We start from the raw sequence: 22,444 nt of genomic DNA, 5'->3' as shown, positions 1-22,444 counted from the left end.
CACTGAGGCACATCTGGTTTTGGGGTAAAACATCCCTGTACCCCCTAAACACCAGAATCAGCATCAAGCCCATCATTAAAAAACAGTTGAGAAAATGATTTGGGACCCTACACAACTGAGATTCCTAAAACCCATCAGGGAAGCAGGTAGCACCATTTAGAGCTCACAGCCTCCTGCCCTTAACAGAAGGAGTGTACCCATACAGGTTTGGGGTTTTTTTCTCATCTATTTTTCCTTCTTTTTGTTTTTAAGCACACTCCCCTGCCTGCTGCACATCAAGGCATTAACACAAACCCAGGGGAGGTGGATGTGCCAACACAGTAGCCCACAGGGCAGACTTTGCCTTATCCCACAGATCCAGAGCAAAGAGAGCCAGGAGTTAGTGTTTCCACAGGTTTATAAATCTGATAAATACAAGTATAACACCCTGCCCACCACAATGGGGCAGGGGAGAAGGGAAGGGAATTCCAAGGGTTGCTGAGAGCACTGGCTTGACCTTGGCATCTGGAGAGTTCACAACAGCTGGAAATTTATGCTGATGTGTCAAACAGCTTCTCAATCATCTCCCCCACCTGGTCCACCTGGTATTTGATGTATTTCTCAGGGTTTTTGGTGAAGGGTACATTGCCATATCTGCAAAAGAAAACAGGTGACAAACAGCTGAACACAGCAGAGACCCACTGGCCCCTCCTCTGTCACAAATCAGCTCCAGTCCAGCACACCCCACTGAAATGTGACAGAGTATCCTGTGTAGAGCAAGTGACCTGGTTACAACTGGCCTCACAAGTTCTACATGAAGAGCCCAGGGTGGCTCAGGGCTTTGTGCTCACTGACCAAGGAATCAGCGTGACAGCAAATGTCTGCAAATACTCAAGGTCAGCCTGGGGATGTCTGAGTGTGCAAAGCAGAGAAGCTAAGACAGGACAAGTGGCTTGCTCAGGCTATGCAAGGCCCCAAAGGCCTCAGTAAACCCAAAGAGGAAAGGGCAATGCTGCAGGAGGTCTCACCTGTTCAAGAAGGCACCATAGGTCTCTTTCACAATAGTTTTTTGTGCCCGGCGGATTTTGTCCCGTTGCTCCATGTCTGGGATTGCCCAGGCCTTCTGGATCTTACACAGCTCCTCCAGCCCATCATTAAAACCCTGGGCAAAGAGAAACTCAGTGAGCATCCCATCTGCAGTCACATCTCCACACTGAGTCTGATACTCCTTCCCTGCCCTGCTGGTCACCAGGTCTCCTCCTCAGGCAGTTCTGTCCCAATCATCCAGGGCATGTTCTGGCCCCTCCTTACCTTAAAGCGCTCCTTTATCATCTGCCTCTCCTTGTCCTTGAGCTGCAACAAGGAGGGAAAAGATCTTACTTCATCTTCAGAAATAAATATCTAACACCAGTGTTTGCCCACAACTCCCCATCCAACCTAAACATTGATTTGGATTCCCTCTCCTACAACAGTGAGGAGAGGGATACAGACAGCAGCACACCCTACACTCAGCTGAAGTGGGTTTAACAAGGATAATTTTCAGCCAGAACAGACAAAAAGTAGATTTCTTTATGCTTCCAGCCCTTTCCAAGGGCAGGTCTCAGGGTTTTGAAAATCCAAAATAGAGATATCTGCTCAGGTGAAGATGTAAGAATGGAGGCAGAGATTAAAAGACTTGGATGAATCTGGGGCAGGGTGGATGAGAAGGCACTGCTGCTGTCTACTTGTGCAAGCCACAGTGCTCACTCTGCAGAGTGATACTGGCATGAGATGTAAAGAAAGTTACTGAGAATTTTTATGACAAAGGAGATTATGTTTCTGGCAATTTCTCTCATGTAAAGCCATCTTTGCCCATGCTCTCACCTTTACTCCTGGTTGAAAAACAGGCAGGTTTCTCTCTGAGATGTAATCTGTCACCTTCAACCAGCTGCATGTGCAATGAGATGGGAGAGAAGCAAAGAGTTACTCACACCTCTACTAGAGCACCTCTGTCTTCACCCATGACCCAAAGGCCAACTCACACAATACAAACACCAAAACTTCCCACAGTGACCCCTTCCTGAGTAAGATTAATCACTTGGAAATAAAAAAATACTCTGCTTTGGTTTTAGACAAGTTTCTGGTTTAGGTGTATCTCTCCCCCTGCTCCAGCAGCACTGGCTCCCAAAGAGCTCCCAGAGGCAGAGGATGTCACTGACCTGCGCTGGTAGGTCTGGATCTGCTGCTCAATGAGCTCCCTGTAGGACCTCTCAGCTGTTTTCTGTGTCACAGCCACCAGCTGGATCAGCTCAGACCTGGAAGAGCAGGAAACCTGAGGAAGCACCTGAGCCAGCTGCTCTCAGGATGGCAGCATTTCAACCCTGCCATCATCAATTTCCTTTCAGCCCTTCACAATAAAATGTTCCTTGAAATGTGGAAACTGGGAGACAGAAGCAACTCTGAGCTACTATCCAAAGCCACATCCTTAATCTTCCCAAGATCAAAGGATTCTCTAAAACCTAAGGCATTTCCTAATGCTTTTATCTTCCACTCTCAGGTAATGCGATGTTTATAACACTGCAAAACCTTCAAAGAGGCAGTTTCAAGGACAGAAGAAAAAGCAGATATGAGACAGGCTGGCAAATAAATGCTCTCAATGCAGAGCTCTGCTCCAAAACCATTGAATCAGCCTTGGACTTGAAGGAGATTCACTCAAGGCACACTTACTTCTCCAGAGATTTCAGAATGTAGTTGTAGTTGTTATGCAGAAAAATGGCACTCAAAGCTGGGTCTTCATAAACCTTGGATTTGCTAAGCAGATTAAGCTGCAGGTTGCCCAGAACTTTGCCTTAGAGATGGAAAAACAGAAAAAAAAAAGTTTTGTACTGAAACTTCTTCTTATGGATAAAGCAAACCAAGCTGTTTGTGGCCACAGCAAAGGGAACAGTACTGGCCTGACTGCCTGTACTAAGGCTACAATCACACGTACTTCACACTCCTTACACAGATTTTTCTTCAACAAGCCATCAGAGCCTCTCTGCAATCTACTGCCTTCCATGCCTTGGCAATGGAGGTGCACTCTGAGTTCAGAGAAAACTCCCAGAACCAGCTACAATGCAAGCTCAGCTCTCAGAAGCTGAAGGACCTGATCTCCATTGTAACAGAAAGAGAAATCACTGATTTCACTTTCTTAAACTTCCCTTTGGCAGCTGGGAGCCTTCATGGGGCTGAAGGTGACAATGATTTAAGGGAACAGCTCTGCAGTACAGTGAGCTGCTGCACTGTGCTTTGTCCTGTTCTACTCTAACAGCCAAACTCCCAGTCTGACCCTGTTTCCATCCCTCCCATCAGACTCCAGCTCAAATGTGGAAAGATCTCATGGAGAAGAGACACAGCCTGTGCTCTTCACCCAGGAATGAGCCCAGTGAAGGTGTGTTCAGGGGCAGAAGAAGGAAGGTGATGCCTTCTAGGGGCTACCTAAAAACAGAGGCCAGGCAAAATTGAAAAAATATAAAGCAGTTTTATTTATTGAAGGGGCTTCAGGTACATTTCAGACAGACAAAGCCCCACCAGGGGCGACACCCAAAAATGGATGACAAGTCATGGGTTTTCATACTTATATAAATTTGGTTTTATAACTTTTATACTTTTATAAATTTGCAAACTGGGGGTTAATCTTCCAATTACAGCTTCAGGTAATGAAGCAATTTACCCTAAGTTTGCTCCTCCCCAGCTCACTTTTGTTTACATTTCTCAGGGCCTGAGATAGTGAGGTATCCTTGATTCCCAGGCTTAGAGAGAAACTGTTTTGTCTGGGAAAGCAGTAGCTAACACTTTATATGGAGTTTAGAGTTCTACACTAAAGAACTGCAGGATTACAAATATGTGAAAAATACAAAAGCTAAAATCCTAAGGCATCAAAGGTGTGCAGGGTACTCACAGATGTAGGTGCTCAGCAGTCTCCTGCTGAACTCTGAGCTGTAGCTACTGGCAGAGGAGCTGGTCTCTGAAAAGGAAAGTCTTAGACCAGTTAACATGCCCTGGGAAGAGGGGGGTTGTGTGGTCAGCCTGCCTCTATTCCAACAAGCCTCATCCCTGTTGCTATGGAATCAGCTCCCATCAACAGTGAAATCAGCTCCTGCTCCAGAGCCCACTGTCAGCACCTCATCCAGGGTGAGGGGTAAGAGCTCTGCACCCTCACTCCTTGTGTGAGCATCAAGTGCAGAGCATCCCTGCAGAAATCTCTCCTTTCCTTCCAGGTGCTCAGGGAACATCCTTTCACAAAGTCATTAAACTCCTCCTCCCCATACTTTCCCCCAGCCTGGAAAGGGTTGGTAAACACTAGAAATTGGCAATCAGAACAACGAGCTGGAGCTGTTAACAGCAAGCACACAACAGTAATTGAAACAAGCAGAAGGGCTCTGGAAAGCTTCAGCCATCCCCATGGCTGCTGACAGGGCCTGCCTGGCTCTAGGAAGGACTGTGCCAGCATGGGAGGCTGCCCCTACAGGCAGCAGTGACTCCAGGCTGGCACATGCTCCTCTGTCTGGAGATGCCTCTCTGCCCTTGAGGGCTTGTGGGCATGGGGCCCACAAGACACGTGGGGTGGCCACCTCCTCCTGCCCCCTCCAGAGAGTTTGGCAGCCAGACCCAGCTCGGGTGGTCTGGGTTCACCAGCACCCCATGGGAAAGGCCTGGAGGCTCCTGTTGCTGGGAGCTGGACAATGAGGAGCTGAGTGCACAAGGGATAAAGCACGACAGCAGCTGGGCCAATCTGCTACCTGTGCCAAAGAGATTCTGTGCCATCAGAGTGTCTTGAGCCTCTTTCAGCTCTTGTGGCATCCCTCATTGTCTGCTGCTGACAAGCCCTCCCTATTCTCTCCAGCCCACTGGCAAGGATTATTTACCCTCCCCTTTTCCCCCCTTTTCAATTATGTGTTAATTTATTTACAACTGCTAGAGGATAAAGAATTAACATACATCACCAGAGTCTGAGGCAATATGAACAGGTAGGTGTGGGTAAGTTTGCTTACCTCTGGGATCTAAAGGAATATTGTATGTGTCCCCAAGAACTACAGAGATTAGGCAGAGCAGAGAGAAAAGGGGAGGGATGAGAGAGAAAAAGAAATGCAAAAGTGCAAAAAGACAGGTTAGAGACCACCATTCATTTGAGAACAAAGCAGATATTAACACAGAGCAGCCACAGGCAGGTGCACAGGAGACCAGGCAGGAGTCCCTCCAAGGCCACAAATGCAATGGAGATCACAGAGGAAAGCAGAGTCCAACCTCCTTCCCCTGCTGGAGACATTGTTTGCATTGCCATTGGTTGTATTTAGCACAACACCTCATTCCAAATCAAGTCCTAAGCCACTTTCAAGACAAAGCTACATCAAATCTAAGCTGACTTTTCAACCAGCTAAGACAGATCTCACTGCAAGACTACACGTCAAGACTTCCAAACAGTGCTGACATCACCATTCAGGAGACAGCATGGGAAACGGTTGATTGTTCCAAGAAAAATTTCAGACCACTTCTTTGGCCAAGGAGAGAGAGCCAAGGCCCAGAAAGGCTTGAGCATACTGAGCTTGTAAGTGGAAAAGGCACAAGGCAGTGGCTAGAGGAGATGGGGCAAAAGTAGAGGCATTTTAGGTTGGGCTGATTTAGAGCTAGCAAAAATTTTCAAATGGAACTTTGCAGGTAACAGCCTGGAGGCAGCTCTAAGCTTCCTCCTATCTCTGCTTCTAATGGGCTCTTTAACCCTCTCCAGCCTGTGCCTCCTTAGGGCCCTCTGCCCCCTGAACCTCCAGCCTGCTGTATTCCAAACTCCTTGAAAGCACAAGCTCTGCCAAAGCCAAGAGCTCACTGCAGAGCCTGCAGCTCCTACTCTGTACAGAACCAAGAATCCCACTCCAGCTGATAAGCAGCACCACCCAGCTACACAAGCAGCTCTCAGCTTCTGATCTATGCATTTATTTCTGCAGTGAGTCTCTTCAGCAGCCTGGAGAGCAGAACTAAAACTCTGCTCTCTGACAGGGTGACAAATGGCTCCAGAGTCCCAGCTTGCCCATATCTCAAGGCTGAGGAGACTCTTGCTGCTGCTGTTGTACTCTGAGCAGGGGATGGTGCTGTTCACCACACAGAGCCCAGTTGGAGCAGCCACCCTCACTCCAGTACAGTCACACAGCACTGGGCCAGGGACACACTTGGAGCTAAATGACCCAGGCATCCTCTCTCAGAGCACACCAGCAGTAAACACCATCCTCATTGTACCTGCCAGGAGCAAGTGTGGAAGGCCAGCAAGGAACTCTGCCATCCCTTGGAGTTCTTCAGACAATCAACTATGTCAAGGCAGATGGGAGGACAAGACAAACCACAGGGTGAAGGACAGGAGGAGAACAAGCTCACAGTGCATGCTGAGGTTTGATCATTTCAGGGAAGATGTCCAGGGACTCTGAGGAAGGAACTGCATGCCCAAGCAAGCCCCATGCATGTACATACCTTGTGATGCCAGCATGGCACCTGCTGTCTCCTGGAAATCCAGTAACTGCTGCAGGAAAAGGATGGCCTGGAAGCAAGGGAGGGAATTTAGGAGCAACTAACATTACATCTCCTGTGCTCTACTGTTAAGGATCATGAAGAATCACTTGTCCACCCACACTTACAAGCATTCAAGAAACAAATCAATACACTCCTCTGAACTGCTGGATTCTCCCCACACAGTCTCACCATGGCTGAGCAAGGTCACCAGCTCATCCTGCCATGGAAACCAGGTACTTGTCTAACTGTTAATGCCAAGACACCTTAATTTAGGAAGTTTCCCTACTGCTCTTTTTAGAACTCCCTCAGGAGCTGTTTAGCACAAAGCATGGTTCAAATCATCACATACATTGCTGGTGAGCTCGTGAACTGTCCCATCTTTGGGCATGTTGTATTCCTTGTCTGGGTCATTCTGAAAAGGGAAGAGAGACATAGGATAAGCATGTCAGGGGAAACACCTACAATACAACTGCTGCTTCAAGTGAGCTGAAGGCTTCTTCATCCAGCCACTGCCAACACCCTCAGGCCCAGCTCTTGCAGTGCCACCTCCTGGTGCTCAGAAACCACAGCTGCCAGGTACCAGCAGCTCAGAACCTCAGGGCTCTGCTCAGCATGTGACCATCACACCTCCAGCTCACCTACCATTCACCAAGCCCACCCTCCACAGGAACAGATTAACATGAGTCCTCCAAAACTTTTCAAGGCAGCAAATTTACTTTCTTTTTAAATAGGATTAATTCTAAAATAGACTTGGTATCTGGAGAGGCCTGGATGCTCATGTCAAATTATTTGTAGTGTGCCTGTTAAGGATCTTATGCAAAGGCCTTCTGTGTTTGAACCAGCACCAAGCATTTGGTATTTGCCCCAAACAATCCAAGCTCCTGCTTCAGTCAGAAACTACATGATCTCATGGAAAACAAAGCTAAACTAGGGGTTTTGCTCCAAAAAACTCTCTTCCAAGCCTGATTAGAGACCACTGAGGAGAATCCTACCTTAATGTTGTCAGCAAATTCTTCCAGTGCCTTTGCACCAGTAGTCTCCATAGAAGTGATCAGCCCTGGCAGTTTGTTCTTAGTGCCTGCTGCAGTTCCCTGGAAGAGTTCCACAATAGATCAGAAAAGGAAAACAAATAGTATCTGAAATTCTACCCAGCACCTACCCTCCCTCATCCCCCACCCCAGCATCTCATTCTCAGCTCCTCCACATGCTACAAGAATATTTGCAGCACCATCAACACATGAAATCCCATATTCTCCAGGCAGAAAGGGAAGATGTCATGGTGGTCCCTTGGGGTCAGGACTTGAACTGAAAAGAGCTGCTGCTGGGAGATGCTGAGTTGCTGGCTCACCAGCTCAGAAAGGAGCAAGGTGCATTTGTGTAACTGCAGTCCATGCTGGGGGACAGAAGCAGCATGCCTTTGATCAAAGCCACTGTGATAATCTGTTTCAAAAGGTTCTCCAGGTAACACAAGCCACAGGACCCTCTCCAATCCCATCACATTTACCTGCAAGACCTGGTCAAATTCTGGCTTCATCTGCTTGAGATGCTTCAGGATGGGGAAGATTGTGAGCACAGCTGAATAGTCGTGTCGGATGATGGCTTTCCGGGCAGCTGAGACAATGTTATCACCCTCCATGATCAAGTTATCCAATGACTCCTGCAACAAAGCCAGAGACTCATGAGGAAGGAGCAGGACTTCTGCCCAGGCAGCACAAAGAGCTCAATGCAGGACACCCATTCCAGATGAACATTTGGCTGATGGTTCATTTATGGCACCAGTGAGGAATTCTGAATACATATCCTCTAGGTTCTGTACAGGCCCTGGTTCCCTCAACAGATCCTGGAAGACAAGCCAGCATCCTTTACAAGCAGAGAGGCTCAACTGACCTGGATGAGAGAATCAAAGGTCTTCTTCTGGTGGTGCTCTGGGACAATTTCTGTCAGCAGCTGGTATTCACTCTGGGCCAGTTTGACAAAGGCACTGACACAGTGGATGTACGCGTCGATCTCGATGTCGAACACATCGTCCCTCCCTGCAAGGGCAAGAGGCCTTTGGTTTACACAAGGAGCATGAGGTTCCTCTGGGAAATTTGGCTCTGGCTTTGCACCCTTCCACGTGTGAGAACAAGAGTCATCTCACCACTCCTGTCCTGGGTTTGTGTGTGGGAATCTCTGAGTACTCTACAAGAGGCAGGAAAAGTAATCTGCAATTCAGGAAATGCACATCAGGGCACCACCTCCTTCCAGCCTCGTGACAGAAGGGAAGTTTGGAGCTCTTCTGGGATACATACTAAATTTAATCAAGGGCTTGAACACAGAGTACTAAACTCAGGAAGGTCTGAGGTGAATTATTCAGTATCTCTGCTTGTATTTTTAGAATTCCTTATCTCCATCCATCATGCAGACGAAGAGCTACCATTTGGCATCAACATTTCTGGGAAATAAAGGCTGTCCTGGAAGGCAGCTTCTTCCCACTTGCAGAAACAAGATAAAAAAAAGGCTGATGAGCATTTAGATCCTACGAAGCAGGAATATCAGCACAGCTAGGTGAGTTATCTGCTACACAGTGCTGCATACAAATATCTGAGTTCTAGAATATTAATATCTCGGTCAAAGATCCTACATGGTAGGCATGAGAAGTGACACAAGGGCCATCATGCCAACCACTGCTGGATGTATCTGCAGGACAGACACAGACAGACCCCATGCTGCAAGACAGTAAGATGATACAGAGAGGCCTTCTCTAAGCCATAGGCTGCTGCTTCTCTCCTCCCAGAGAGTTTTGATGCAAAAAGAACCAATTCTTCCCTATGCTGTCAGGTGCCTCAGATTGATATTTCAGAAGTTTTGGTCAGCAGAGGACACACAGATTGCCTGTGGTGCACTGCAATGTGTGCTGCACTGATCCCCTTCCTGCTTGCTTTGTTTCAGCACCCAACAGACCAGCAGCCACCTACAGGAAAATGTCCCTCAGCATGGCGACCTTTGGCTGGACAAAACTGGGCTCCTTTTCCGAGGGCTCAGGGTGTGGTTAGTAGAAAGGAATTCTACAGAGAAGAGCCAGAGCTTCTTAGCCAGAGGAGGCTCATGCTTCAGGACTGCCCATGGGGGGGAACAAGAGTGTTCCACAGAGTGGAAGAGGCTGGGAAGCAGGGGTGCAGCTGGCTGCCAGCCCCAGTGCCAAGCCGTACTTACCCGCAGGCGGCCCGTGCTTGTCGCTCAGGGCATCGGAAAGGTGCTTAACGCGCAAGTCATGCTCATGACCTGTGAGACGGCAGCCGCACAAACACAGGCGCAGTTTATCCAGGGCTCACAGCAAGGATGCTCACTCTGCCTGCAAGCTGCTTCAAGCCTGGCCTATTTGATCTGGTGGATATAATTTTCCCTACAGTCCCAGGAATGCTTCCTGACCAAATCCTTTTGTTGGGCTATACAGCGGTAGCAACCCTTTGAAACCTGATGAGAAGTGTGAGTGAAGTTGTTTGTTGGACCACAAGAGTACCTTGAACCTCCTGCAGGAGGTTTTCTGAATAGGATGGCAGGCATCAGGCACCACAACCATTAAAAATTCAAACTCAAAACCTCTCTCCTGCTCAGCATGAGGATTTTTCCCCATATGGGGTTTAGCAGGCTGCAGCAGAGGTGCTGCTCAGGATGGATTCATAGCAGGAGGCAGGAATCTTAGAGATGCTTTGAAGCTTCTTCTCTCTTATCTGACAAAATTTCCAGGAGCAGAGTAGGTCAGAAAATAGGAGACAACCATTTAGGCAGGTCTGCACAGAGAAGATGTACAGACACAATGCACTGAGCTACCTGTGGTCCAACACTTCAGCACCAGGTTTGGAAAGGTCACTAGGAAACTGACTATCTCAAGTTCAGGCAAAAAGAAAAGAGAACAAGAACACCACAAACAGATGTCAGCAGAGCTTCCATTACCCAGGTGGCTGTGGTGGGTCAGCCTCAAGGTAACATTCCTCTCCACCTCTACTCATGCTTACAAAGACTTTGAAATTCAGATAGTAAATTTTGAATAAATAGCATAAATAAAACAAAAATAATTTGGCCTTCCAGCATCTCCTTGGATTCCCAATCCAATGCTGTCCACCAAGCACTGAACTAATGGAAGCCCCACTTGGGAAAGCAAGGCTGATACACAGAGAGAGTCAAGGGTGAAGTAGCTGGAGCTGTGATTACCTTCCATAGGAATGAGGTTAGAGGCCCCCTTTTTCCCATCTAGACCATGCTGAGAGTACTGTTTCAGAAGGTTCTGAGCCTTACGGATCGTGCCTGTCACCAGAACCAGAGAGAAGAGACAAGAAGACCTAGAAAATGAGTGAAAGAAAACAAACCCAGAACACCAGCCCTCCACCAGCAAGTCACCTGGGCCCAGCAAGAGGATGCTGGGCAGCAATGAGGATGCTCAGCACGGGAATGTGAACCCCAAACTCATGCCCAAGTGTGCAGATACAATGGCATTTCCAGAATGGTTCCCTGCTTTGGGGCTGGGGGCATAAATTCCAGCCAGGCATACAGAATCAGTTTGGAGACACAGCATGGTTATGGTTGGGTGATGAACATAACCAGAGAAGGGAAGGCATGAAGATCCCTTGTCTCTGTGATGGGTTTCTTGATGTTGGTGCCCTGCATCCAAGCACACAAGGTTTGCTGCTTTTCCTGAGCTGTGGAAGCAGGGCTTTGCATATGGACAACTCCTGTCTGGCAACATGTTGCCTGCTCCTTGGAGCCACAACTACAGTCACTTAGTAAGAGGTGCCTTTCTGAGGGGTATTTTCTGAGCATAATCAATAAAGAGCCATAAGGAGTCCCAGAGCCAAGGTAAGGAATGGTACAGGAAGCAGTAAAAGGGTGACAACCTCTGGGCTTTTTTTTGCAGCAGTAATTCCCATCACAGGAATCCCAGAATAATGGATGCTGCCCACCCATGTGTAACTTGCACTAAGCCACTCTAATCCCCAAGATACTTCTCTTCTAAAGAACTGCAAATCAATTAAAACCATGGAAAAAAAATAACACTGGGTTAAAAGATTTATACTTTAAACATAAAAAAAAACAGACAGAACTGAACAAAAGGCAATGCTGGATATACAGCTGGAAAGCACAAAACAAAGCATTAATGTGACAACTGAAGCCTAGGCAGTGTTTCCACATTAAAAGGTTAGTTGTCATGCAACAAGCTACAATTATCACAAGCACACTGACACCCTCTCATAGCAGAGCTTTGCTGTTGCCTGCACAATAGGGAGCTGGAAGTTTTGGGAAGGTAGAAGGGGTTTCTATAGGAGACCCAAACGAAAAAGAACTGGGCTGAGTAAATGAAGAAGCCAAAAATATAAAAATGCTGCTAAAGTTAAGAATTGTTCTTGTGCTATAAAGGAATAAATGCTTCAAACATGCAGAAGATCTCAGCTTTGATCACTAACTGTGAGCCACAGTGCAGCCTGGAAATGAGTGCTGGCTGCCCAAATGCTGAGGGGAGCCCAAGAACACACTGCTGCAGAACAACAACCCAGGGTGCAGGACAGCTTCATCCCATAAAGGGATTTATGGCAAGGGAAAAGAGACTTCAGGTCCTCGAGACCTGGGGAAGAACATGAGAGAAGTTCCCCTCAAATTACCAAACTGCCTTAACCTGGTGCACTTACTAAATGACAAAACATGGTTCCCAAAATGTAGTATTTCACTGGTAATGTCCTTCTACCACTTCAGAGTGTTCTCAACCATTTTGTAAAGAAAAAAAAAAAATCACATCCATGAAAAACTTCTAGCAAGAAACTTGTCCCCTCCTGACCCACACCAGGGAGATGGGAAGTCTCAGACCCTTGCTGGCTGATGCATTGTTCCCAAGCTTCTGCCACATGATCAATTGGGGGCTGTGCCTCTTCTTCCAAGCTTCCTGATGCTATTCACATCCCACATCCCCACTTTATTCCCAGCCACTTCCAGAAACCTCAAGAGTTTGGGCACACCAGCAAGTTCCTCTGAGCAAGGAGGGCTCTTCCTCATTGCTGCTCCCATGGCCCAGCAGCTGCAGAGCAGCACAACCCAGGCACTGTTCTTCCATCTTTCCCATTTTCAAGCATTTAAGGGGAGGGGGAAAATACAAGAGAATAAAAACAGAGGATGAATTGGTGTGAAAATCAAGCAACTGCTACTACTGTCAGCAGGCTCTCACTCCATAGCTATGCAGCAGATGTTCTCACAGCCCACCCTTGATGATTTCTTCTCTTTTTCAATTTTTTTCCTGTTTCTCAATTTCAAGAGCTGATTATGCAGTATTTTATTTGCATAAGCACAATTACCTGTGTTTACTGACACACACCAAGTGTTCAGTGTCCAGGGGCATCACTTCAGTGCTTCTGGATCCCTCTGATTTGGCTTCACAATTAGGCTTTAATGGATTCTGGTGGAAGCCAAATGTTTTTGTTCCAGGATTGTTTTTCCTTATTAAGCAGCTCCCTAACCAAATGGGACTGTGTTTCAGCTACTAATGAAAATATCACATTCAAGCCAGGCAGTGATCAGTCTGGGAAACAGGAATGGGCTCTTTATTCTGCCACTCAACCTGCCCTTAGGTACCACCTCACTGGAGCACTAAGGAAACTGGCAAAGAGCTCCCCTGTAATCTGAAAGGAGCCTTCAAAGGCCAAAAAACACCTGTAACCTTTGCTTCTGCTGCCCAATTGTTTATAGAGTGGGATTTGGGCATGCATGGGACATTTTTCCAAATGCAACTCATTCTCTTGTTTCTCACTTCCATTAGGTAGCTTTCTATCCAAGCAGGAGGGCAACACATCCTCTTTCCTCAAGTACCAGCTGCAGGAATCTGCATGAAACCAGACAATGTTCTCTGGTTTTGTAGGCAGCCAGGCCAGGTAGCCCCAGTCCTGCCCCAAAAGTGCAGAGCTGCCTGTGGCTCTAAAAACAGCACAGGGTCTACAGGCATCAAGAAACTTCATTTTATGCACATATGTTTGCAGCAGGTTGATTTGGCAACCTGAATACACCTGCTGTCTGAAAGGGAGTGCTGACATTCCAAAGAGCAAACTAAAACCAGAAAAAGCCCACAAATCATCAGCTCAACTTGACCTGTCAAGTGTCACTTAAGAGGAGACAACTCTGCTTTAGAAGCATCTCCAGCAGTCAGATTTTTAACTGCATGATGTAATAATAGGAGACAACACAGGGTACATCAACAGACAAAACAGGAACAGAGAGATGAAGACCCTCTGAAACAACACATGGATATGGAGCATATTCTTTAGAATTCAACACAGTCCCTGGGACTATCTCTGCCTTGTTACCCTGCCCCTAATACCTCACCTTCCCTTTAGTCTCTCTTGTGCTTTGTTTTGTGGTACAAAAAGCTACAGCATATCAGATTTAGTTTGTTATTTACCCCTTGCAACAGGTTAAAGTGTGCATTGGGGTGTGCACTGGGATATTCATCCTCAAGGACTAAGGAAATCAAGTCTCTTGTTGAAACTGTCAGAAAACTCCTTTGAAAACCAGATTGGCAGAACTTGGCTTTACTTATTGAAATAAAGAGAAACAGAAAAAAACCTTTGTCCAAACTGAACAAAGGCTAAACCCAGTGGACTCAAACACCACCAGATAATGTTGCTCTGAAGAGAGCCACTGTGCCAGTGTGAAGATGGTGTGAGACCTCCACCTCAAGAGCTGTACTTAAAAGCTAATGGAACTATAGAAAAACCAGTGAATCTCTGCCCAAAGACTATTTTTCTCCATTTGTAATTTCACTTAAGTACAATTCAGCAGACATAAGAGATGGCTGGTATATGAGGTTCAACATCCACTGTCCTTCAAGAGCTACAGTGTGGTTCTGTGTCTGCTTCATGGAAGATTGGAGACAAATGAGCCATTATTTTTTCCTGACATTACAATAACCCAATGGATCACTTGAGACACTCTTTCCTTCATGCACCATCAGCTCCATAGTGTATTCAGACCATGCTCTCTACCTGCTCCATCTCACAAAATCCAATGGAACTGGGCATAAAATGAAAACCTTCTGGCACATCTACAGCTAAGACTTTCCTCATGACAAGTCATTTTGGATGCCCAAATGCATCCACTTTGGAGGAGCCATGTTTGTAGGAACTTGTGTTATCCAATGTTTGTAAGAACTTGTGCTCTCCAACGTGTGGGCTCCTCTCTATGGGAGCATCCAAGATCTGAGACTCTTTTAAAAAATCCCTAGGAATTTTCAGTAATCTGCCCATGAAAACAAAGTATCTCCCCCATCCCTAACTCTTTAGCTAAGAGCACAGGGGGGATACTATCACTTGTCAGGCTGCTCAGAAATGTTTGCTGACCATGCTGAATTCACAGCAGTAAAAACACAGGAACCTTTTCAGGATCAGGTGACAACTGAGAAGTGTTGACCAAATCTAAAGCATCTGCAACCTGAGCTTCCCATGGCTCAACTACAGATCCCCACTGGCACCTTTAGTGCCTCTGAGCCTTATCAGGCTGGGGGGAAAATTCACTGGAATACACAGACCAATTCCATCAGCTTTCAAGGACAGCTCCAGGGCACAGTGGCAATGACACAGATTGATTTTAAAAGACCACGGGGTGATGTTTGGATGCCACAGCATTTCCCAGGCAGCCCTCCCTCCCCAAATATCCCAGGCACACCCTCTGCTGTAGCAAGAAGAGGCCCAGCAAAGCCTCTCCACACACAGAAGTAAAGAGAGTGAGCACCACCAGGGCCAGCACACACACACATAGACACACATTACCTGGGATGAGGACTGCATTCACATCAGGATTATAAAAATAAACACAACACAATTAAAATGGGTATTTCTTCTTCCTCCTTTTCCCCATCCCATCTCACTCATTCCCAGCTTCTTACTATTACCCACACCTCTTACTATTTTCCTGAACCCATAAAGAGTATTTGGGCAAAGTGGACAAAATAGGGGAGTATTGGCCAGGTAAACCTACAGAAATATGAACTTTTCTGATGTCATCACTGCTACAGAGTAGCCAATAGAATGCTGGGACACAGAGAATCAATATCTCTGTGCTGGCTTTTGCTGTCCCTCCTGGCTGTGCTCCCACTAGATGGCACATTGCAGAGATGGGGAACTCCAGTCCTGCACTCCCAGAGTGACCAACCTCACCAGCTGCACCAAATGCAGCAAAAAACCTGCATTGTGAGGAGAGGAGAAATAACCCACAGCCACATTCACAGCCCCTCCTGAGACAGGCCGAGGCAAAAGCTTTAACAGCCCTTCTAAACTCCTGACAGTGTTGTATCTCATTTTTGTAGGCACCTACTTAATCTCCATCTCAACTCCTGGGGGCTTCTTGCTTTCTAGCACAACAATAATTTATTCATACTAATATGAAGTACTGAAGTAAGGTGAATATGAATATTGAAGTGAGGTGTTTTATCAGATAAGAGCTTTCTATTTGCTGTGGCATGGGCTATATTTCATATGCCAAGGCTGAGGATTTGATCTGAGGTGTTCTCAGAATAAATCCTTTTACAGCCCACTCAGGTCTCTTTTTACTCATCTCCTTTGTTAAGGCCTGTACACAGGGCCTCTCTCCTCCCTTTACAGTACCCAGAGAACAGACCTGATGGCTTGAGAGACAGAGAGTCTGTAATCCCAATGCTGAACCCAGAGCAGAGAAGTGCTTACCTCCAAAATCTCACCTAACTGTCCTACAAACACATTTTAGACACAGAGATTCCTCAGCAATGAGAGGGCCTGAAGATGTGCCAATACCCAGTGCAGTGATCCGTCCTCAGGGACTCACCTGGTCTCTTGATTGGCTTTTTGGTGGGGGTGTCCTTCCTTTTGTTCTGGATGGCAGGGGAATATGGCACCCCAGAGGAAGAGCTGTTCTTACGGAAATGGTCCTTCAGCCCCTTGATGGAGCGGTCGAGCTGCACAGAGCGGATCTGGAAGTAAACTGTCATGAAATCTGAGGAGACAAGGGAAAAATGGGATTATAGCACACAGGGAACATGACATGGTAAAGCAGATACTTTGTGCCCCTGTAGGGAGTTACAAGCATTGGTGTGGGACCCCACGTCAGCATCCTTCCTTCCCACAGCCTCTCTCTTATTTTCTTCTAAAACTTCTTCACCCTTCCCCTGCAATCTTCATTCCAGCCCTCCCACCACATACAACATTAATTCCACCACTACTAAGTGGTGGAAAAGACAGGAGATATTTGTGCAGGACATTGTCAATTCAAGTGCTCCGTTTCCAGCATGAGAGACTTTACACACTTTGCAGTATGCAGGGCACTTGGGAATTTAATGAGGTGCTCATAATTTCAAAGTAGAATGCAAACTGACTAATAAAATACGCTCTACATGCAAGAGTTGCCTTTGATCATGGAAAAATTCTTAAGAAGCTTTTAAGGATGTCCATCATACTTGGTAGGCACAGTAATCCCCCCTCAGGAGTAAACCATTGAGGTAGGGGGTGATTCTTGGAACTGTATGAATGTGAAAGTTTACATTTCCTGTACAAGTCTACAAAGTCACTCAATCCTGAAGGAAAAGTTAATAAAGGATTTTAAAGCTCTAGGCAGGTCTTGATGCTGCAGAACAGGAAAGCAGAGACATATATAGAGTGAAGAAAGTCTGTGTTGCTTTCCCCTGCCCTTGGTCACATTTCATACAAAGAGTTCTGGTCATAAATATTTCCCAAATGGGACTAAGTGCCCAGTGTCTTGCACATTTATAAATCTTGAGCACTGGATAGCTGCAGCTTCATCTGAAGGCATTATAGGTGCGAGTGCAGTGGATTTTGGATACATGACAGACTTTGCATTAACATAATTTGTGTTTTGCTTACCTAGCTCATTCAGTTCAACTGACAAACCATTGCTCAGTCTCATTACAAAGAAAAAAAAGCATGATCTCCAGGTGCTGGAAAGACTGAACTAAAAAGTGTCCCTAAGGCATCACTCATGCTGCCAGTGCTGCCAGATGCCCCCAGGCAGCAGCACCCACCTTGGTTCCTGCCATTCTCCACCAGCCAGCCCGAAATGCGGATGATGTCATGCAGGACACTCTCTGGGAGGTGCTCCAGGGACACCTCCTCCTGTGTGTCCATGTCCTCATCCCCACTGATCAGGTCCAGGATGAGGATGGGTGGCACTGGCTTGGTGTGCCGTGTCATCAGGCTGCGGAACTCCGACTCCAGGGACTCCTTGCCCCGCTCAAAAAGGGATTTCTGGCACAAAACAGCAGGGCAGGAGTAGAACAGGACTTCAGTCACTCATGAGTTATTTTTGCATAAGAACATCCTTCCTCACCATTCTCAAGTACTGCAGGCTTCAAGCACCAACTATGCCTGTATCTGAAAGACTTCTAAAGTGAATTAAAATTTTAAAAATGCTTGGGAGTTGTTCAAGTGGGAATTTAAACAATCACCCATTCTGCTCAAGCAGTTGAAGGACTGACAAGAGCTGCTCAGGGGGAGGTTCAATCAACTCCTCCACAGGTGCAAGAGCTGCTTTCAGAATCCTCCTGGCACAACACAGAGAGAGCAAAATACCAGGGGCAGAAATGCTGCCCAGTACAGGCTTAAACAGAAGCCAAAGCAATCATTCCTTCAGCTGTGCCCAAACACCACCTTCCCCAAGCAGCAAACCCACAGCTGTCCCAGCAGGGGACACAGCAGGGCTGTGTCTGTCCCCCTCTCATCCACAGGTTCCATCACCCACCACACGGTTCAGCTCTGGGCTATCTGGGTTGTTGTCCTGGAAGTATTCCACTGCCTTCTGGATTTTGTCCATGCAATTCAAGTATTCCTCCAACCTTCCTGTGGGGCTAAAAATAAAACCAGAAATAAAAAGTAGTGCCCAAAGAAGCAAGCAAACAAAATAACAAGAAAGCAACAGACCAGACCCAGGGTAAAAAATAACAAGAAAAATCTCAATCTCATTTTCTTCAGCTAGGAGGAGATAATGGAATTCCCTTCTGCCTGCACTCAGTGCCACAGCAGGATACCCAACCCACACAGCAAGTGCAGAAGTACTGATGATGGAGCAGCACACAATTCTCAGCCTTGCTTTCCTCTCCCAGACAGGCCCTGATGGGAAGGCAGAGGGAACTGCACACCCCAACCCAGACAAGAGCCATCCAACACCCTCCCAGACAAGGAGGCTCCAGACCAACTCTGCTACACTCTGGATGCATTGAAACCTCAGTGGGCAGGGAAAACCTTTGGGAAAAGGGCAGAGGAAAACAGGGAAGCCACCAGTGCTCATGGAGATTGCTATGGCAGCACCTCTGCAAGATCTGGATGAGTTCCCAATGCAGACTGAGCTGTCTTTGCCCTGTGGAATGGCTGAAGGTCAAGTCAGTGTGGACTGGGGATAAGGAAAGAGTGTGGGAAGGGTACCAAGCACACCATGGGTGCATGGAGTCAGCTACCCCATCCCTATCTCAAAAACCCAACAGGATGAAGCTCCCAGCAGGATCTATCTGCCCAACTCACCCTTCCTTGATGATCTTCTCTGTGTCCTTGGCCACATGGTAGTAACTGATGACATGATCCAGGCAGGACAGGGTTTTCTCCACATTCTCCTGCAGGCGCTGCAGGTTCTCTGTCTGTTTATGGACAGGGATGATGGAGTTCTCCAGCTTCATCAAACGGCTCTCAAAGGAGGAGAGGATTGAGACCTACACACCAGGGGAGAAACCAACAGCTGAGGACTTCCTTCCCATGGACTGGGGTAGCAGTAGGGAAGTCAGGGATCTTCAGGGCCTAGCTTTTATTTTTGGGCTCTGCTACTAATTTTCCATTACTTCTTAGCAGCTGTTTCCACCCCTCTATGGATTTTTATTAACAATCACAAAACAGATCACCTGCCATATAGGGATGGGCCAATCCCAAATTAAATGATTGCTAAGAGTGAAGAAAATGTTCCAAGACAGTATAAAGGACAAGCGAAATTTTATTTGCCAACAGAAAATAAATCCACATTAGCTGCCTGGAGGTGCCCCATGTAAAAAGAGGAAGAAAAGCACAAACCTGTAAACCCTTTGCTCCACATCACTGAGACTCAAATGGGAGCTGCACAAGGACCAGTCTAGTGAGAACCTTTTTTTCCACCACAGACATTTGGATTTTAAAGAGGATTGTGATAGCACTTCTGACAGGTGGAAAACCACAGCAAGCTCATAAAAGGGTGCCTCAGTTTCATCTTTCCTAGGGCAAAAGGTAATTCCTACAAGATTCACTCCTATGTCATGTTTTCTACGCTCCTCTGGGGATGCCTCTGTGATTTCTTCAAAGCACTGAGACCAAAACTGGACACAGTATATAAACTGAGGGCTTATGAGCAATTGTAACACAGGAATTACTTCTTAACTTTACACAGAACACTCACAAAATAAAACTCCAAACAAAACCTGAATTATGAAGCAATATCACAAAACTAGTCTGAGGCTTCTTAATACCTTTTCCCCAAGAGAAGGGGCTGACTGTAGCAGAGATGAGACCAACAGCTCATCTGAGCCCTCAGCAGAGCAGGGGAGAAGCTCAGTATTGAAGCATTTCTCAGGTTTCCCCTTTGCCCAGTCACTGGTTCATTGCTCCACATCACTCAGATGGGCACAACAACAGCCCTGAAAACTAATAAACCTAAAAACCTAAGAAAAAGTAAAGCCAGGCTCAACACTAGGACCTCCCTACCATGTTCTTGGTGAGCTGGTCACTCTTCTCGAGGCTCTCTTTGATGAAGGACAGAGTTTCTTCTTCCTGTAAGACAAAAAATACTCTTAAATTCTGAACACTAAGGTTTAAGTCACTACACATTACACATAGGTTTTTACCAATCTTGTAAACTCTGCTGCTGATTCTGCAGCCACATTTTAATATTACCACCTCTTGAGAGAAATCAAGGCAAGTAACCCAAGTTGGGGACACGTCATGTAATGAGTGAGGGGTTTATGAACTCATTGTTTCCCTTCAATGCCATGAGTGTCAGCACAATATAAAATTAACACCTTTCCCACTGAGGCACAACAACTCAGGACACACATTTGCCTGCCAGAGCACAACACAGGTGCTGCACTGCTCCAAATCCACCAGGAACCCAAGAGTCCAATGCAAAGCAGCCACCAAGGGCTGGGTTAAGTCATTAAAGCCCACAGACTGGGCGGAACAGCAGCCTGCAAGGGCTGGCTTTAAGCCCCCAAAGCCCCCAGGCCGAGGGGGAATTGCAGCCTGTCAGGGCCGGTCCCACAGGCTCCAGCCGAGCACCTGACAGGAGAGCCCACAGACCCTCCCAAGAACCAAGAGGGGAAGCCCAGGCCCAAGGTGGGGAGCAGAGACGCCCCGACCCTGCAAACCAGGCCTTGGAGGGACCTGGGGGTGCTCCCAAGGCAGGAGGAGGGTGACGAGAGCCCTGAGGGGTCCCGGGACGCCCCCCCGGCCCGGTGAGGACCTCCAGACCAGCCTCGTCTCCCCGGCAACGCCAGGGGGCTGCGGGCCCCGGCCCAGCCCCCGGCCCCGGCAATGCCCGCAGCCCGTCCCAAGCCCAATCCCACCTGCTTCAGCTTGTCCTCGATCTCCCTCCTGCGGGCCGACACCTCCTCGCTCGGGATCATCGCGCCGGAGCCGCTCCGCCGCTCGCTCCCACCGCGCCCGGCCCGTCACTGCCGCGCCGCCATGATGGGCGCGGCGGGGCGCACCGGGCATGCGCACAGAGCGCCGCTGCCATCTTGAGAGTGGCGCCGTTCAAGAAGGGCCCGAGGGGTGGCGGGGGTGGCGGCGCGTGCGCGCTGCCCTGCGAGCCGCCATCTTGGGAGTGGCGGGAGGGCCGCCATCTTGGGAGTGGCGGGAGGGCCGCGCCGCCATCTTGGGAGTGGCGCCATGGGTCACAGAATCACAGGATCAATTATTTTGGATTCCGAGGCCATCGAATCCAACCCGTGCCCCAACACCACCGTGTCAAGCAGATCATGGCATCGAGCGCCACGTCCAGTCTTGAACATCTCCAGGGACACCTGGAGCACCTCCCTGGGCAGCCTGTTCCACTGTCTAATCACAACTCTTGTGAAGAAATTCCCCTTCATCTCAAACCTAAACCTTCCCTGGCACAGCTTGAAACTATGTCCTCTCGTCCTGAGCGTGGCACTGTTGCGTAAAATTTTCTTAAGAAAATTCCTTGATGTTTGATCATTGTGTACTTTCAAGCCTGATCAACAATAAAGGATATTTGATGAGTGAAAAATATAACAGCCAGCAAGTTCTCAGTGATGTCCAGGTGTTAGAAAAACAAATTGCTTATTGGTAGAATTGCCTTGTTAATATTTAGGTTTTGACATTTTTAAATGATCTCAGACTTAAAGCTAGGTTAAGAAAGCTTGGGAAGAAGGATGTACTATTGATAGTAGACACAAATAATGCAGAATTTTCAGGCCATGAGGACATTTGGCAGAACCCCCAAGATAAGGAAGAAACTTATAAAACCAACTCAGGAATTGGACTGAATCAGCTCTGACTGAATAACTGTGATTCCAGCAGGGCCAGACCCAAGAAACCAACTAACCCAAAAAAAGAGAAAAACTGAGCATGTGGACTAATTAGCACGGCAAACGAGAGAATAACTTCCCAACAGAAGATAGAATAATAATTAATAAGAGAACTATGCAACTTATATTCAATTAACATAAATTCCTTTGTTTGCTAAAATGTATAAATTTTTGATAGCTGTCATGGCTTGATTTATGGTATCTCAACAAGCACCCAGGCTTGTGCAGCTCTAAAACAAATAATCAGTGTCTCTGTGGGTCATAATTGGCTTATTGCACTGGGGGTAACAAATCTAACAAAAATCACACTCTGGGGTATCACACACTGGGGTATCACACACTGGGGGTATCACACACTGGGGGAATCACACACTGGGGGTATCACACACT

General features: G+C 47.3%; 1 protein-coding gene across 11 annotated transcripts; it reads right to left on the bottom strand.

The window, feature by feature from the left end:
• Positions 1–379: 379 nt before the first annotated feature.
• EXOC7 (exocyst complex component 7) lies at positions 380–21,247 on the bottom strand. 11 transcript variants are annotated; one of them, XM_079323223.1, is made up of 22 exons: positions 21,068–21,230; positions 20,211–20,276; positions 19,011–19,195; positions 18,235–18,340; positions 17,519–17,741; positions 16,309–16,476; positions 15,279–15,290; positions 10,690–10,782; positions 9,691–9,759; positions 8,383–8,528; positions 8,000–8,152; positions 7,488–7,586; positions 6,845–6,907; positions 6,457–6,523; positions 4,992–5,030; positions 3,899–3,964; positions 2,686–2,806; positions 2,178–2,273; positions 1,843–1,906; positions 1,291–1,332; positions 1,008–1,141; positions 380–633 (listed from the first exon to the last, which is right to left on the bottom strand). In XM_079323223.1, the coding sequence occupies exons 1-22, from the start codon at positions 21,125–21,127 to the stop codon at positions 531–533; spliced, it is 2,175 nt and encodes a 724-aa protein (XP_079179349.1). In that variant the 5' UTR covers positions 21,128–21,230; the 3' UTR covers positions 380–530. The 11 variants fall into 11 exon arrangements, with proteins under 11 accessions (XP_079179349.1, XP_079179352.1, XP_079179353.1 ...); XM_079323226.1 differs by lacking the exon at positions 15,279–15,290; XM_079323227.1 differs by lacking the exon at positions 4,992–5,030 and having other exon boundaries at positions 21,068–21,229.
• Positions 21,248–22,444: the final 1,197 nt, after the last annotated feature.

This window comes from Erithacus rubecula (assembly GCF_903797595.1).
Source record: "Erithacus rubecula genome assembly, chromosome: 20".
Lineage (NCBI taxonomy): Eukaryota > Metazoa > Chordata > Aves > Passeriformes > Muscicapidae > Erithacus > Erithacus rubecula.
This window is presented reverse-complemented; position numbering and strand designations above follow the sequence as displayed.

Bases quoted from the DNA above. Each gene is read 5' to 3' on its own strand.
- EXOC7 (XM_079323223.1), bottom strand. From the start codon at position 21,127: ATGATCCCGAGCGAGGAGGTGTCGGCCCGCAGGAGGGAGATCGAGGAC. The intron at 2,807-3,898 runs GTGAGTACCCTG...TCCATCTCTAAG, and splicing joins ACTGCTGAGCACCTACATCT to GCAAAGTTCTGGGCAACCTG. The intron at 1,907-2,177 runs GTCAGTGACATC...TTGCACATGCAG, and splicing joins ATCCAGACCTACCAGCGCAG to CTGGTTGAAGGTGACAGATT.